The sequence below is a fragment of the Aethalodelphis obliquidens genome, unplaced genomic scaffold (genome assembly GCF_003676395.1).
Source record: "Aethalodelphis obliquidens isolate GAN/ISIS:26980383/991018 unplaced genomic scaffold, ASM367639v1 scaffold4, whole genome shotgun sequence".
Taxonomy (NCBI): domain Eukaryota; kingdom Metazoa; phylum Chordata; class Mammalia; order Artiodactyla; family Delphinidae; genus Aethalodelphis; species Aethalodelphis obliquidens.
Genome location: NW_020837948.1, coordinates 54,601,121 through 54,617,131, shown reverse-complemented (window position 1 = coordinate 54,617,131; position 16,011 = coordinate 54,601,121). Strand labels below are relative to the sequence as shown.

The window sequence follows — 16,011 nt, the reverse complement described above, 5'->3', positions numbered from 1 at the left end:
ATGCTCCAAACAAACATAACTGGCTATGTGAAGCTTTCTCTGACCTTCCCAGGTAGAGGAGGGCACTTCCTTCTCTGTGCTGGCAAATACAACATACATCTCTGTTACAGCACTTAAGTCACAGTAATGTAATTTCTTGTTTACATGACTGTCTACTCATCTTTGTATTGCCAGGGCCTAGCGTGACTCATAACACAAATAAAGTGCTTAATGTTTGTTATACAAATGCTCAAGAGGCACAGTGCTAAGGAACAAACTGTAGCAACACCTTAGCTACCTGACACAGTTGAGAGAGTAAGTGCTCTGCTTTGCTGAGGTTTGGGCTGATGATCAACTTTAACTTTTAAATGTTAAGATGTGGTTACATCATGCACTGAGTTTTCCAGTCAAGTCAGAGAGATTTTTAGAAAGTCAACACTTCATCATCCACCAAATGCTAATCAATTAACCATCAACAGTGTCAACACATTCTGAAAGATGCCTTATATAAATTCAAAAGCTAAGGCTCAGTGATTCGGGTCAAACATGGCAAAGTAATTGCACACATATATCTTCCGTTTCTGAAACTACACTAAAATGAAAGTGAAGGGAAAAAGAAGGTATAAACCCATAAAGCCAAAGAACAGAAGTGACTCCACTGTGTAATTTTAATACAGTTTTGAAAGAAGTAATTTGGAAGAAGGAATAGTACGTGACTTGGCAGAGCCAAGGAAACTGTATAGTGCCTGCAAAAAAGGGAACTAAAAAGTGAACAACTTGCTGGCCAGAATTCAGAGGCAAAGGAATTGCAGGAGAGGGTGTGAGGTATGGGGCTGATACTTGGGAGTTGATCCAAAGTTTAAGTAACAGAACAATGAGAGCTCCCTTCCCCCCTTCCCACCCTCCATAGTCAAGCAACTACCTTTACCAATAGCAGAAAACAAGGATGAAGCATTAAGAGAAAGGCTGCAAACCCTCCCCTTCATGTTTTTCAGTTTACAGCAGGTAATATGCCTCCTGGGTATATAATGGTATATACCTTGCTCTCAGAATGCCAAGAGGTATATACATTGGAAGATTGTTCTCTAGAGTGAACAGTCTCAAAGAAAAGACCTACAATCTCAGAGAACAGATGTCTACTTACTGATACCTGGAAATCACCCAAGAAAATGGCCTGTTCACCACCTAAATGCCTAACACGAAGCCCACCGGTGACAGGACTCACTGGGTCACAGAGAGCTTCTAACCGGCTTTTTAGTATCTTACTCTTACACACAGCTCAGGATTACCAGATATTCCAGGAAAGTTTCCATCATGAAAGAAGAAACTAAACAAAAAAGGAACACAAAAGAAAATTTAGGGAACAGAAAACAAAACTTCAAAACACTGTAAGTGTCCTCAAATCGATGACATATTGAGAAAGAAGACCTGGAAATTTAAAATTATGTGAAAATTAAAAATCCAATAAAAGTATTAGAAGATGAAGTCAAGGAAATTTCCTTAGAAGGCAGAATAAAAAGAAAAAAACTGGTAGATAAGACAAAAAGGTTACCATCCAACTAATAGGTCAGAAAGAGAAAAAAATGTATGAAATGATATTTTTTAAAAATAGAAGAAAATTTCCCAAACTTAGGGAAGTTGATGGCTGATATGGTCCAGCAGTGACCAAAAGAACAATTAAAAAAAACAAAAAAAACATACAAACAAAAAGTGCCACACCACATCATTGTGAAATTTTTGAACAGCAGAGAAAAAAAATAAATCCTAAAACATTCCAAAGTGGGGTAAGAGTAACACATGAAGGAACAGGCATCAGAAACAAGCAGGCTTCAACAGGAACACTGGAAACTAGAAGACGACAGATCAGTGCCTTCACAGTAATAAGAGAAAATTACTTCCTGTCTAGAGATCTAGCCTCAGTTGAGGGGGAGGGCACTTTCACATATGTCTCAAAAAAGTTATCTCCTACCTAGTCATTTTCAGGTAACTACAGGAAAAGGAGATTCACTAAAACAAAAGGATAAATGAAGAAAACAGTGTCCAGGAAACAGGAGATATGATGCCTCACCACCCACCCCCCCAAAAAATTAAGGGAAAGTCTAGTATGAGACTACATAATCCAACTAAAGAGTAACCAGTCCATAGAGGAGCAGGAATGCAGAGGACTACAGATTTTTAAAAGTTAAAAAAAAAACCAAAAATAAATGGAATGGACATACTGATACTTGAGCATTTGGAAAATATCCATAGGTATTTGATGTGGTGCAGCAGGCAGAATTCTAAGATGGCCCCTAGATTACTGCCCCCTGGTGGGCATTTTCTGCATAAAACTCTCACCTTCAGTATGGGTAGAAGGCTTGAATATGATGGGATGTCACACAGGTAATTAGGTCACTAATCAGTTGACTTTCAACTAATCAAAAGGGAGGGTACCCTGGGTGGCCCTGACTTATTTAGGTGAGTCCTTTAGAACAAGATGAAGCACAGAGAGGGGCTCCTCCTGGCTGCCTTGAAGTCACAGCCACTTTGAGTTCTATAGCTGCAAGGAAATGAATTCAGCCAACAACCACATGAGCTTTGAAGGAGATGCTGATCCACAGATAAGACTCTAGTTCGAGCTGCCACCTTGACTGCTGCTGCCTTGTGAGACCCTGAGCAGAAGACCCCGTTAAGGTGTCTGGATTCCTGACTCACAGAAACCGAGATAAATGGGTGTTGTTTTAAAGCCACTAAAATTATGGTGATTTGTCACACAGCAACAGAAAACTAATACGATAGCATGTGGACAAACTTAAGGATAGCTAAACAGGATAAACAACTTAGAAGGAAATCATACTTCCTCCAAAAGCATAAAAACTTCAGGAGTCAGACTTCCCTGGTGGCAGAGTGGTTAAGAATCCGCCTGCTAGTGCAGGGGACACGGGTTTGAGCCCTGGTCCAGGAAGATCCCACATGCCGCGGAGCAACTAAGCCTGTGCGCCACAACTACTGAGCCCGCGCTCCAGAACCTGTGAGCCACAACTACTGAGCCCGCGCGCCTAGAGCCCGTGCTCCGCGACAGAAGAAGCCTGCGCACTGCAGTGAAGAGTAGCTCCCGCTTGCCGCAACTAGAGAAAGCCCGCATGCAGCAACGAAGACCCAACGCAGCCAAAAATAAAAATAAATTTTAAAAAAATCACAAAAAAACCTTCAGAAGTCAAAGCAGTGTCAGGTAGTTTAGAAATAATACATTCCGAAATGCCAGAAAGCAGAAGTCACTCTGAAGCAAGTGGCATTAACTGGTAAGTACTGCTGGAGGTAATCAGGTTTAAAGAGATAGAGATCAGTTTCAAGTTGTCCTGGATCTTTTAGCTTATAAACAGTAGATAAAAGGTTCAATCAAGGTTTCCCCCTTTAGTTCAAATTTATAACGTTTTTCAAATTGCAAGCAGAGAAAAGAAAGCTTCAAGAATCATCGAGGCTTCTGAATGGACAGAAGTTTCTCATACGTAAGCTTCGTTTTTCAAACGCCGTGACTCTAAGTAAGGTCCTTGGACCAACATCAACATCACCTGAGAAGTCATTGGAACAGCAAATTCGTGGGCCTCACTCCCAGACCTACTGAATCAAAAACGTGGGTTGAAGTCCAGCAATCTGTGTTTTTAACAAGCCCTCTAGGTGATTCTGATGCAAATTCAAATTTGAGAACCACTAATCTAGTGTGAATTTCTGCCGCTACCCTGCTATGCTCTGGTCTTCCTTCTTGAGTCAAGAGTTAAAGCATTTCCAAACCTACTGTATCCAACCTAGATCAAAGTATCACAGTCACTAACACATGGTAGGAGCTCAAAAAGTGCCAAATAAGTAAGAGACTAGGCTTCAGGTGTATTTCTTTCACCAGAGGGTTTTTAGAACACTGGCTACAAATGCCTTCAGGCGGGACATGCTCTCTTCACTTTCCCACGGTCCCCACCAATCCTTACTGCCTTCTGCCTTATATATTCACACATTTTTCTGCCCAGCCAATGATAGCATTAGAGTTTGGGACCTCTGGGGGAAAAGATTCAGAAAGAATAACAATTTTAAATCTGGATACAATAAGGCCCAGCTGTCTCTTATGAATTCTAGGGAATCAAACAACTTACAGCTGTTGCATGATGATTCAGAAATTGTACTGTAGGCCACAAGTGATCCTTCCACTTATGGGTCTCATGGTCCAACATTAAGCTCTAGGAAAAGTGTTTCAAGATAACATCTTAAGCATTCTTTTTCTGGTCTGAAGTCTTCAGAGAAGTAGACCCTGCTTCCTCACACATTCTTGAGGCTCATGTGTCCATTAACTACAAGAGCAGTTAACAGGGCTTTGACTGATGGAATTTACACTGTAGAATCAACTTTGGAAACTATACAAAACATATGTAATAACATTTCAATTCATTTATGAGAAAGACTTCAATGTATTTAAAATATAATGCATTGAGCAGACACTGATTACGCTAAAATTAGAATGCACTTTCTTTCAGTACCATCTAAAAGGAAGACAACATCCATTTAGTTAAAACTCACTATCAAGACACTAAGCTTACATTAAATTAGAATTTTTTTTTTTAACTATGAGGGGTTAGAAACCCCCTATAAATCAGTCTCTGTATATGTGAGCATCCATTTAGGATCCCCTGAGCTAATGGTAGGAACCCCAAGGAGCTGGAGATCTAGCACATGTTCTGCCCCTGCATGACCTCCCCTAGTCACATTTTTCTTTTGAGCTCTGGCTCCAAAAAAAGTGGAGATTAGTACTAACATTCTGAACTACTCCTTACACTTAAACAAGAAACCATTTTTGCTATCATTGGTGTAATTACTTTAGCCAATTTTGAAAAGAAAAATAAAATTTGAGATAAACAAGCTAAAATTGATACAAACACATAAGTATCTATGTATATGTAGGAACAGTGACTGATCCTGATAACTCTGTACTGTAGATATTAGTATTTTTTAAGACCTTCACTCTTTAAACCCAAGAGAAGTTCTAAAACTTAATATATTAATCACAGAGAAACTTAAAGATTCAGAAAGACTCAACAAAATTTCACAATTGTATGTCCCAGAAATAAACATGGTAGCACTTTAATGAATTTCCTTCAAATCTTTTTATGCATGTACAGATGTATTTTATATAGTTGAGAATATACAGCTTTGCATCCTGGTTTCTAATCGACCACTGCACCATCTTTGAAAATATTTTTCAGGCTAGCTTTGTACCGTATGACTAACCTACAGTTTACCACAGATCATATACTAATTACTCCAAATATACTAATATGCTACCAAGTAAAACTAAGTAGCAATATTTCCATTAATGTCTTATTACCCTCACATTAACATAGGCATAGCAATAAATGTCAATTTAGCATTAAAAAATAGTAAATGAAAGCAACAATAAAAATAGACAACTAAAATCCTATATATTTTCAGTTGAGTAGGGAAAAAAGGCAGCCTGCAAGATCCAGAACTTTTTTTTTTAATCAACAGAACCTCAAGGAAGATGAGTTGAAGGGTGATTTGTGAGTCTTTCCATTCAGCTGAATGTATACAGATCCCTGGCAAAACTGAGTACACAAGAGTAGGTGGAATCCTCATTCTGTAAACATCTTGGGAGCTGGCAGGGTGATTAAGCAAAGCACATGAATTTTAATGTTAAAAGTCATATGACAGAGATTCATAACTACAGAGGACAGAAAACAGCAGTTTTACAAGATAAGCAAAAAGAAAGCACAGAAACGTAAAAGGATAAGCTAAGCACACTCAAGTATTACAGTTGGTTCAAAATAATTGTCCTACCTAAGTTTAGTCATGTACAGACTTACCTTCCACAAAGGAACACGGACAGAAATTTTCTAGTATGAGTACTTTGAGCTCTTTGATAGTCAAATCCACTTAAGATAATTTCCTAGCGACCATTACTAAGAGCCTAATGGGGGAAACTGAAAGTAAGTAGGGCAAATTCCAACTCACAGAAAAGCCTTATTCAAAATAACCGTCTTAAACTTCTTAAATGAAACAGAAGGAAGGCAACACTACTTAAGTAAGATTGAGCCATGCTTAAATGTAAAGGTTAAAGGATCCAACAATTTACCAAGAAAGTTTATCAGAAAAATAATTGGTACATCCAACTTATACCCAACTGCTAGGAATCGGCATTTTCTGTACACTAAGAGTGGGGTCTAATTCACCAGATTCTTTCAACTTACACTGCACGTGTGTGCTCTGCTACGACCTAGGTGGTTAGGAAACACACTGTACGGTACTCAGAGAGATACCAGAGCTGTGGTTATCTATCTCCGCCCTCCTACTAAAGACAGGGACAAATGAGGAGCAAGCCCTTCTATAGGTGGGGCGGGGGTCAAGAACACTCTCTTCCACAGCCTTCTGGACTCTGAGGCATGTGGACACATGGATCCAGATGTGCCCATGACATAATAAACATGACTTAAAACAACCTAATAAAGGAATAAAAGCTGTTTGGTATCTGTGATCCCTCAGTACACTTTTTTGTTTGTGTTTAATTTCTGTCTAACTCTTGTTTGGTAATTTCACAAAAAGTCCACAATTCTTAAAACTGCTCTGCCTTAAGGAACTGGTGCCGACTCTTTTCAAAGATAACACGGAAATGCTTCATGTTTTAGGGAAGAACATTAAAAGAAAATGTCCATAAAGCAAAGCAATTTTTAAAAAGCTAATATTAGGTGTTAAAAGATTAAAGTGAAAAAAAAAGATTAAAGTGATTTTTCAAAAGCTAGAGAAAGTGCAAAGGTAAACTGTACTATGAAGAGAAAGTATTGGCTAGACTGCTAATTTTTCGGATTTTATAATTTTATTTTCTGAAACAAAAAAGAAAACAATGATGCTTTGCCTTCTTCCAGTAGCCTATCTTAAAAAAGATAATTATGTGTAAATGAAATTCAGATCTTAACTAAGTCAAATGTTTGTTTTACATATTTAAAATTCTTTTAGCTACACAAGAGCCATACTGGGTTCACAATTAATCATTGTGTGTGTGTGGGGGGGAGAAACCTCATGAGAAAGAATAGTTTGTTTCTTTTCTTTTGCAAGGTCACTAAAAAGTAATTTAGGGACTTCCCTGGTGGCTCAGTGGTTGGGAATCTGCCTGCCAGGACACGGGGTCGATCCCTGGTCCAGGAAGATCACACGTGCCACGGAGCAACTAAGCCCGTGCACCACAACTACTGAGCCCGTGAGACGCAACTGCTGAGGCTCGCACGCCTGGAGCCCGTGCTCTGTGACAAGAGAAGCCACCGCGATGAGAAGCCCACACACTGCAGTGAAGAGTAGCCCCTGCTCGCCGAGAAAGCCGGCAAGCAGCAACAAAGACCCAACGCAGCCAAAAAAAACCAAGTAATTTAGTTTTGTACCTGTAAAAGTAATTCTAAATTATACCTACCAGAGAAGTGAGATTTTTAAAAACAAGATGAGAAATAAATAAAATACAAGTGGAGGGTAATGACAAAGCACAAAAAAAGGTAACATATACATGTGATTAATTTCAACTGCTTCCCTAAAAAATGTTGCTTAAAACAAGCAACACTGATTCTCATCAATTTCATCTTTTTTTCAAATCCGATATTTTATTAGGGAGCACAGAAAGAACCAATGTGTTAGACTTATGATGGATGAAGAAAGGAAAATCAAACTGCAATTAAGAGCGCAAGTTCACTGATAAATCTGTCTCTTTTAACAGTGTGATAATGGATGTCCTAATTTTATAGTATACAGAGATATGTTGTGAAAATTAAGACTTTTTAACCTAAAAGATTCAGTTCTATATGATTACACATGTTAAAGACCACTGAATGATTAGCCTTTAAAAAGTTTTACTTACTCTTGCAATGCCCATTCAATAAGATTGGAAAATTTTATCTCAATTCCTGTAATGTATATAAATGCTGCTTATCACATGGAGATTCTTTCGAAATGAAGATACTTAATGAGGATGAAACATTATATTGTCTCAAAAAGCACTCAACTTTTCAAACCTTAACAGAGAAGTCTTTTTGATTTCTAGGAAGATCTCAATCATTCCACAAACATAATGAATCTCGTAAACTATAGGGTCACTTTATAAGCCATGGGTCATTACAAATATGCAACACAAACAAGAAACTGCACATTTCACTCAACTAAACAGATCCTGAGAAATAAAGCTACTTAAAATGCCTTATATTCAGTCATTTAAAAATTATATCAGGAAACACTTAAATATTTGGAACTCATTTTCCCTACTCTTCTATCCAGTGAGTTGGATTAATCTTAAAATAACAAAACAAAGCAATGGAGTAACTAAAAATAAATATTTCAACTAAACACCATAGGTCTGGAAAAACAAACAAACACACTGCAGTAGTGATGTTGAACCTTCTGAGATTTTAACCACCTTTTCATCTGAGACATTTAATCACTTAAAACTAAACTGAGTTTACAACTAAGTATAAAGACACTTTTGTCAGTCGCTTAACTGCCATGAATTCCATTCAGGTAATTATCCTAGATCAACTTCTAAGCTATAAACTCCCTAAGGGAAGAAGCACATGTTACTGGTCTCTGTATCAGCAGTACTGAGCTGCTGTACATGCCACATGATAGGGGTTCAAACCTGGTAAAAGGAACAGACTTCCATCTAACTTTCCCGATGTTAGAAGTGATTAAGTGGTTGCCTTTGCAACAAAGCCCATTCAGATTGCAGTGCATGCTGGATTAAGATTTCTGCGTTTTAGCTAAAGTCCCCGGAGAGCAGCACCCAGTAGCATGGGGCAGAAAGAGGTGTCAGCTTCCTCTCCCAGCAAAGAAGCGACTTGGTTCAGGTTGCAATGAGGCAGCACTCACTTCCACGCTTCAGGAAGTTATCTGAGGAAAGGCGGAGAAGAGGGTTTCCAGAGGCGCCCACAGGCAGGTGAGATAAATCACAAAGAGCATTATCAACCTCATTTGCAGGGAAAGTCACATTTTAAAAATAACTCACTCTTAATAAGAGGGGGGAGGGAATATTCCCTTGTTGAGATCACTAAGTTGCCAATATGAGCTAAGTAAAACAAAAGGTAGCATGAAAAAAAAAAAAAAGGTAGCATGAAATACCTCACTGAAGTTATGTGATTTCTGTTGCCTACTCTCATCATTCCAAAATAGCTCCTGACTCACTGCTCTCCTTAGGAGATACTACTTGGAGGGCTGGGGGGGTCATACCTAACAAGGGCTCCTCGCTGGGGCCCGGAAGTTTTCCTAGACTTTACCTCACATACCTGCTCTCATTTTTAGGGGTTCTGATACACCTATTTCACAAACCAATACTTCAACCACCTTCACTGTAATTAAAAACAGCTCAGGCAGCATCCAGGATACTTTGACAGATTCTGCCAACTGTCAGTTTCAGCTGTTCTTTTTCATTTCCACCATAGTTCATAAACTACTATCACAGGAGCCTTAGATTTGTTTTTGGCCTGAACTAATCACTCATTTTCTTTCAAAATCATTCCTTTTGTTTTGATTTTGCCCCTAGACTTGCAATTATATCCAAAACTAAGGAAGAGATAAATTTTTATTATAACCTAACATTAGTCAAAAATATATTCATAAAACATGAAACTCTCCACCCACAATATTAAATTTTAGATACAGATACCTGTCAGAGTAAGGTAATTTAGGATTGCCTAGGTAAAACTTTAAAGGCCATTTAAAGCTCTGTTCCCTTTTGTTTTAAGTAGGTGCAGGAGGCTGTGCTTATTCCACAAACACTTATTAGGTACAAACACCTACTAAGTGTGGAAACTTCCACAAATGCCTTCTCTTGACAACTTAGATGAAACAAGTCACTATTACTGAGAGTCACAGCCCCAAATGCAGACTTGCAGAAAAATTATGCCATAAACATTCACTCCTTTGCCTCTCCAGTCCACCTTTAAGACTTTATTAAGGACTAATAAATTAGTTTATAAACACATTTAATTACACTGAAGTATCTAAAATCTGGGCTATGTGCAGGGGCTTATTTTCATGTTTTAAAGACCAATCCCCTTCGTTTTAAGTTCATCTCAAGCTTCCCTTGGTAAAACCATGGACATTCATGCAGCTTAAATGTTGTGGAAAACCATGAATTTTCTTTTATGATGCTACCACTCCACAGCTTAGAGAGAATGCAGCCTTCAACATGAAAAACTGCCACTTGATTTTTCTTCTCTGACACATTTTAAACAGAAGAGCTGCGGACTCTCAAGGGAAGCCATATTTCAAAGATTTTGAATAGTAGTATTTGTCAGTGTTTTCTCTCATTAAAATTGGTACAATTCATCCAAAACATTTTTCAAATGCCATTATTTTCCAAGCTTACATGCTTCAAAACTGCTTAGAGAAAATCTCTTCATCTGAGAGATTTACTTCAAGAAACCAACAGCAATTATGAAAACTGCAGGAGAAAAAGAAATGATTCACTTTTACAGGCTGGAAAAAATTTTAAAACTCACCTAAGACCTTCATTTTACAGATTAAAAAAACAAGAGTCCACAAAGGTCAAGCAATTTGCCTCAGATCACCAAGCTACTAATAGCAGCACTAGAAATAGAATGAGGTATTTTAATTGCTGTTAGCAGTATCCCAAATCATGCAAGTTATATATATTCTCATCACTTTGTCATTTAAGTTTTAAAAACAAGTATCACTCTTTCTCATCAATTCCTGATGGACTCCTACAACGTACATTCTACATCTTCAAACTTAAGTTTATGAACTTCAAGTTCTAATTCCAACAAAAAAGGGTAGTACTAGTAAGAACTTTCCTCTGAACGTTCTAAGAATGAAAGTTTAGGTGTGCACACCCCTAAACTGTCACAACGAATTTCAGTGTCTGTCCTTTCAATCTTTGTCCCTTAACTACACTTTAGATGTGTTTATTCAACTACGAAAAAGAGAGAGAGAGAAAATTCTAGAAGTTCCTCTTTGACAAAAAATCATTGAAAATCTGTCAATGAAACTAGATCATTACTCCATTAATATATTATGGAAGTCTGGCTTAAATTAGTAAGAGTCACTAGCATTTTATCGAGTTACTGTGTGAAAAGTTAAAAAAGGTAGGAAAACGGCACTCTTGGTTGACTTTGGATCTGAAAGAAGGTATACATCTGACATTGTTAACACAAACTGAAGACTTGATCATAAAAGCAAAAAAAAAAAAAAAAAAAACCAGAGAAAGTGAACAAGTTCCTTTAACAAAAAGCTGTTTCCTATTCAGGCTCTGATCTTTAAATGCAGGGCACTGTGGACTCCTCCTAAGACTTTCAGATTTTCGTTTTAAATGCCCCAATAGAGCAATTCTATAGATTTTAGCTTCGGCTATTCAAGGGCAAAAAGGAGGGCACAGTGAGGACAATTTACACTGGATCATTTTCAAGGACTGTAGTCTAACCACTCATTACTTAACAATTGTCCTTTGTGCACCTGATTATTCTCAAAGTACTGAGAGAACGCAGGACTTCTTTTTGAAAGATACCGGCAACAAAACCTAAGAGAACACGACTTTGATTATAAACTGCTGCGGCACTTCGACCAGGAAAGGGCAGTACGTGTGGTCTTCTTAAATACCCCTAATAAAGCTACATTCTGGTTACAATAATAGACGTATGTTCCTTAATTACGGCCTCCGGTGTTACTCCACAAAAATAACTTCTTAAAAGGTTAATACACCTATATTTTTAAAGCACGACCAGCTTGGCAAGGTGGCAAATTTGTTTGAAAACATAAAACACAGACAATTCACCACCACCGCTCAGTAACACACATACATAAACAGACTCGAAGCGGGGTTAAGCACAAAATCCTTACCCCATTTTGCCCAGTGAAAACTTGCTCGGAAGTTTCTGCTCTTATGCTACGGAACAACTCCAAAGGAATTTCTCCGTCCGTTATTTCGCAGTTGCTTTTCCACCCCCCGAGATCCTTTTGTGGAGGTATTTCAGTGATGCTGAAAATTCAGTTAGTTCCCTTAGATAAAATGATTTCTCTCTGGGAAATACCAAAATGTTCAAACAGAGGTGGCATTTGCTTATTAGAGTTAAAATGCTGCGCGGAGGAGACGGCGGTCAACTCTATTCCACAAAATGAGTCTATGAATCGGGAAATGCAGAATCCAGCTTCACGGAGTCCTATAAAAAATGAGTTCAGTGGTCATTTCTCTCCTGTCCTCCTCCACACTCAGGGAGAGCCCAGGTAACTCGGCCTTTTCGGTGCTACTAAGGCTGCGGGTTCAAATTTCTCCACCACACCAGGTCCCTGGGGGTGGAGCGTGCAACCCAATGCGACGAGCACTTGAGAGATCCCTACGAGAAAATAAAAATCCTAAGCGCAGTAATGCCACTGCTTCCCTGCGCTCACATTAGAAAAAGCTATGTAGAAAAATCTCTTCCAAGTGCAAACCCAGCGGCTCGCGACGTGCATGGCACTCCACATTGGAATCTGTCTTTTAATTTTTTTCCCCCCTCCTAAGACTGGGAGCAGAGAGGAGGCGGGGAGGAGGAAGAGAAGGCTGGGCAGGATCGATTCATTCTCCCGAGGAGAACACACGGAGCCATTTCCAGGCTGGCAGCAGGCTGGGGGCGCAGCGCACGCCGGGGAGCAGGGGGAGGGGGCCGGATCCCACCTCCCTCAGCCCCTGCCCGCCCCCCGCCGCCGAGCACAATGGAGCCCGGCTCGCGCCCGGCCCTTCATTCGCTGCTGCCGCTCTTCCCTCCGCTCTTCGGAGCACCGCAAGTTCGAGGCTCCGGCGGCGGAGAATGAATGAATCAGAGAGCCAAGCCCCACGCTGCCCCCCGGCACCCTGCCCCCAGCTCCGGGACGGGCCGAGCAGCGGCGAAGGACGGGGCTGAAGGGTCGACGGGAGCCCGCCCGAGCCGAGGCGGGCGGCTAATCCCGCGTCGGGACCAGGGGAAAGGGGCTCGAAGCCGCAGAACCGCCGCTGCTCCAGCGCCCCCACCCCTGCTCCTCGCCTCTCCCGCTCCGCGCCGCCGCCACGCGTCGCCGCCACGCGCCGCCTCACAGTTCTCGGGCCCCGCCGCCTCCTTCTCACACTTCCATCACCGCCCGCCTTCGCCGGCCTCCAGCTCCTGCTCGGCGGAGCAGCGCTGGCCGGGCGGCCCGAAGCCCGCCGCTGCCTCCGCCTCCACCGGCCGCTCACAGAGCGGAGGGCGCCGCTTCCCAGGTCAGCGCCGCCCGCAAGAGGCGAGCGCGGCAGCGGAGCTGGCTGCGAGGGGCGGGGGAGGGGGCGGGGAGAATCGGGAGCAGTGCGGTCCCTCCCCCTGCTCGCGGGAGGGGGCGGCCGCGGCCGCGGAGACGCGGCCGGGCACCAGGGACTGGGGTGCTGACCCGTCCCGAGAGCCCGGGGCCCTGAGGGTAGCGGGAGGAGGCGGCAGCTGCGAGGGCGGCGGGGACGCTGGTGGTCACGGGCCGAGCCGGCCCTCGTGGGGAGCTAGGCCGGGCGGCAGGTCCGGCGGTCCGTCCTTCCTTTCCCCCCTCCCCTAGTGGTCGGCGGCGCGCGTGCCGTGCGCTCTGCTCCTCTGCTGGCTCCTGGCCCCGCTCCCTGCCGCCACAGCCTCCTCCGCGCCCCACACCGGGTGCTCTCGCTGAGTCTCCATCCTCCCCGCAGGAGGACCTTTAAATAGCAACGTCAGCGCGCTCCTCTCCGCACACACGTCACCCGCCGTTCACGTCACCGGGGTGCGGGGGATGATGTCACGCGGCCGGAAGTACTGCTAAATTAGGGAAGGAGCAGGGGGAGGAGGACTCGGCGAGCTCTTCTGTGCCCACCTGCTCTCGCTTCTCCTTAAAGGCCAAAGCGCAGGAGACAGCCGAGAGGAGCGGCGGGAGGAGGAGATTTCCTTGCAACAAATGTGCCAAACACAAGTGAATCATTCATAGCAACAGTGCCGAAGTGTCAAGCGGGTGATAGCCTATCTCCCACTCCCACCCCTGTTGCAGCAGCTTTCCCGGGTTTCTCAAGTCCCCACTAGCACGGAAATGTGGGAGGAGAGACTGAGCACAGTGGTAGATATGTTTCCAGCAAGACTTGGGGAAAAGCACCTTAATTTTCGAAAGAGTTATTAAATGCCATTCTGGACTTAGTAGGCTTTAAAACTTTTTTTCTTTCTTAGTGGCTACCTAAATCACTAAAGAATAAAGAGCAGAGCCATGAACACTATCTTAATGATATGAAGTATAATAATGGGGTGGGAGGCATCAAATGATCTAAACGTTTTCATTTGCAAAACAGCAATGTTTTGGCATAGGATAATGAGTCAATCTTGACTTTGTTCCCTTATAATTATCGTCATGTACAACACATAGCAAATCCCAGTGTACCCTTTCAGTTCTGGTTTATCAAGAATATGAGTTTCAGTCTATGGAAATTGAAAATAAGAAAGACTACCAAATCCTTTTTATTTAAGTATTAATACAAGCACAGTTAGACTAATTTTGTCTTCCTTAGTTTTGACCGTATAACGTATAACAATATCTCTTAAGTATGCTGTTTTTCATTTCCTATATGGCAACGATGAGGAGCCATCTATCTTTAGGTTTACTAGCTATGTGTGTGTTTGTGTCTATAATAAATCATGCTATGAATGCTCTTCAAATTCCAAATTACTACAAAGTTTTTTAAATGTCTCCATTATTTCATAGTTTATTATTAGGTCAACTCAAATAATGAACTTTGATTTGATCTGATTAAACATGATAACCATGGCCCCAAAACAGAGCTACTACAAAATGCCAAAGGCTATTGCTATTTCAGAGTTAGTCTATAAGCTCAGTGACCATGTTTTCCAAACCAAAATCCAAACACATCATTTAACAATAGACAAAATATTTGGAATCTGAAGTGACCTGGGAAATTCAGGACATAGGATTGCCAACCTATTCAGTGATTGTTAGGAGAGCTGTAAATGGATATCAGTGCAGTTTAAATACAAGGAGCTAAAACTCTACGGAATTTATATCACATGTATTTTTAATGTTTTGAATATTAAACTACTCACATGATTCCTAATTAAGGAACATTGGTTTTTACTTCTTTCTGCATTTACGCTTTCTTGATCAAGTTAGGAGCCCAGGACTAAAGAACAACAGCCAAAAGAATTAGGACCAAGTTGCAACTAAATCAGGCTTTCTGTTATCTTCACATTATAAAATCATGATCTTGCTTATAGTTTGAAATATCGAAACTAGTTTTTATTAAGGTTATAACAACAAAAGTTGATCAAAAGCAAACCCCTGCTTGCCAATTTGTCTAATATATCTATATATATCATATTAATAGAAATTGTACTAATTTATATATCAAACAAATGGAGCTTCTTAAGTGTGTATAAAATATTAAAGCAATAGAGCTATCATTCTTCAAATAAAGTCAACTCTTGGCCCTTGCAAATTAAAATACAAATTATTACTCTACTCAAATTTCTCTACAAGCCATTTCCTATCTAAACTAAATCACTTTTCTCTCTTTTGTGCTCTTGCCATTGATGTTAATTAAAGGTCTCAATTTACCATTTTCAAACACTTCATTCTACCCTTTTATCATGACTTCCTCTGGTTTACAATCTTTTTTCCCCTCATCTTTACTCAGCTGTCAAAACAGTATGTTATCTGCCTCCCTGCTTTTACAATGTTCACCCGTCATTAGCGTTTCTGCTTTTCAAACCTACATGGTCCCTCCTCAACTGCTCTTTTGGTCAACTGAAAATTGAGAACAACTTTTTTTTTCTATATAAATCTCAGTGTGCACTGTGATATAATTACTCGAAGTTTGTGTGATTATTTTTTATTTTAACCTCTGCACTTAATCTAGAAAATTCTACCAATAATTGGTCAATTTTTCTTTCTAACTTATGTGGGATTAGCATATAAGGTAATACATGCGTTCATGTACCCAAAGGAATAAGTAAAACTTTGTAACATTTTATGTATCATGGTATGTCTGCTCAGAAAATATAATAA

General features: G+C 40.8%; 1 protein-coding gene across 3 annotated transcripts in view; it reads right to left on the bottom strand.

The window, feature by feature from the left end:
• Nucleotides 1–13,191, bottom strand: part of HOMER1 (homer scaffold protein 1) — a 125,730-nt gene extending 112,539 nt beyond the window's left edge. The window contains exon 1 of one of the 3 annotated variants that reach the window (XM_027100749.1): nucleotides 11,845–13,191. In XM_027100749.1, coding sequence (XP_026956550.1) covers nucleotides 11,845–11,849 — 5 coding nt within the window. In that variant the 5' untranslated portion in view covers nucleotides 11,850–13,191. The remainder of the gene's footprint in view (nucleotides 1–11,844) is intronic. The other 2 variants (XM_027100748.1, XM_027100750.1) reach the window with 2 other exon arrangements.
• Nucleotides 13,192–16,011: the final 2,820 nt, after the last annotated feature.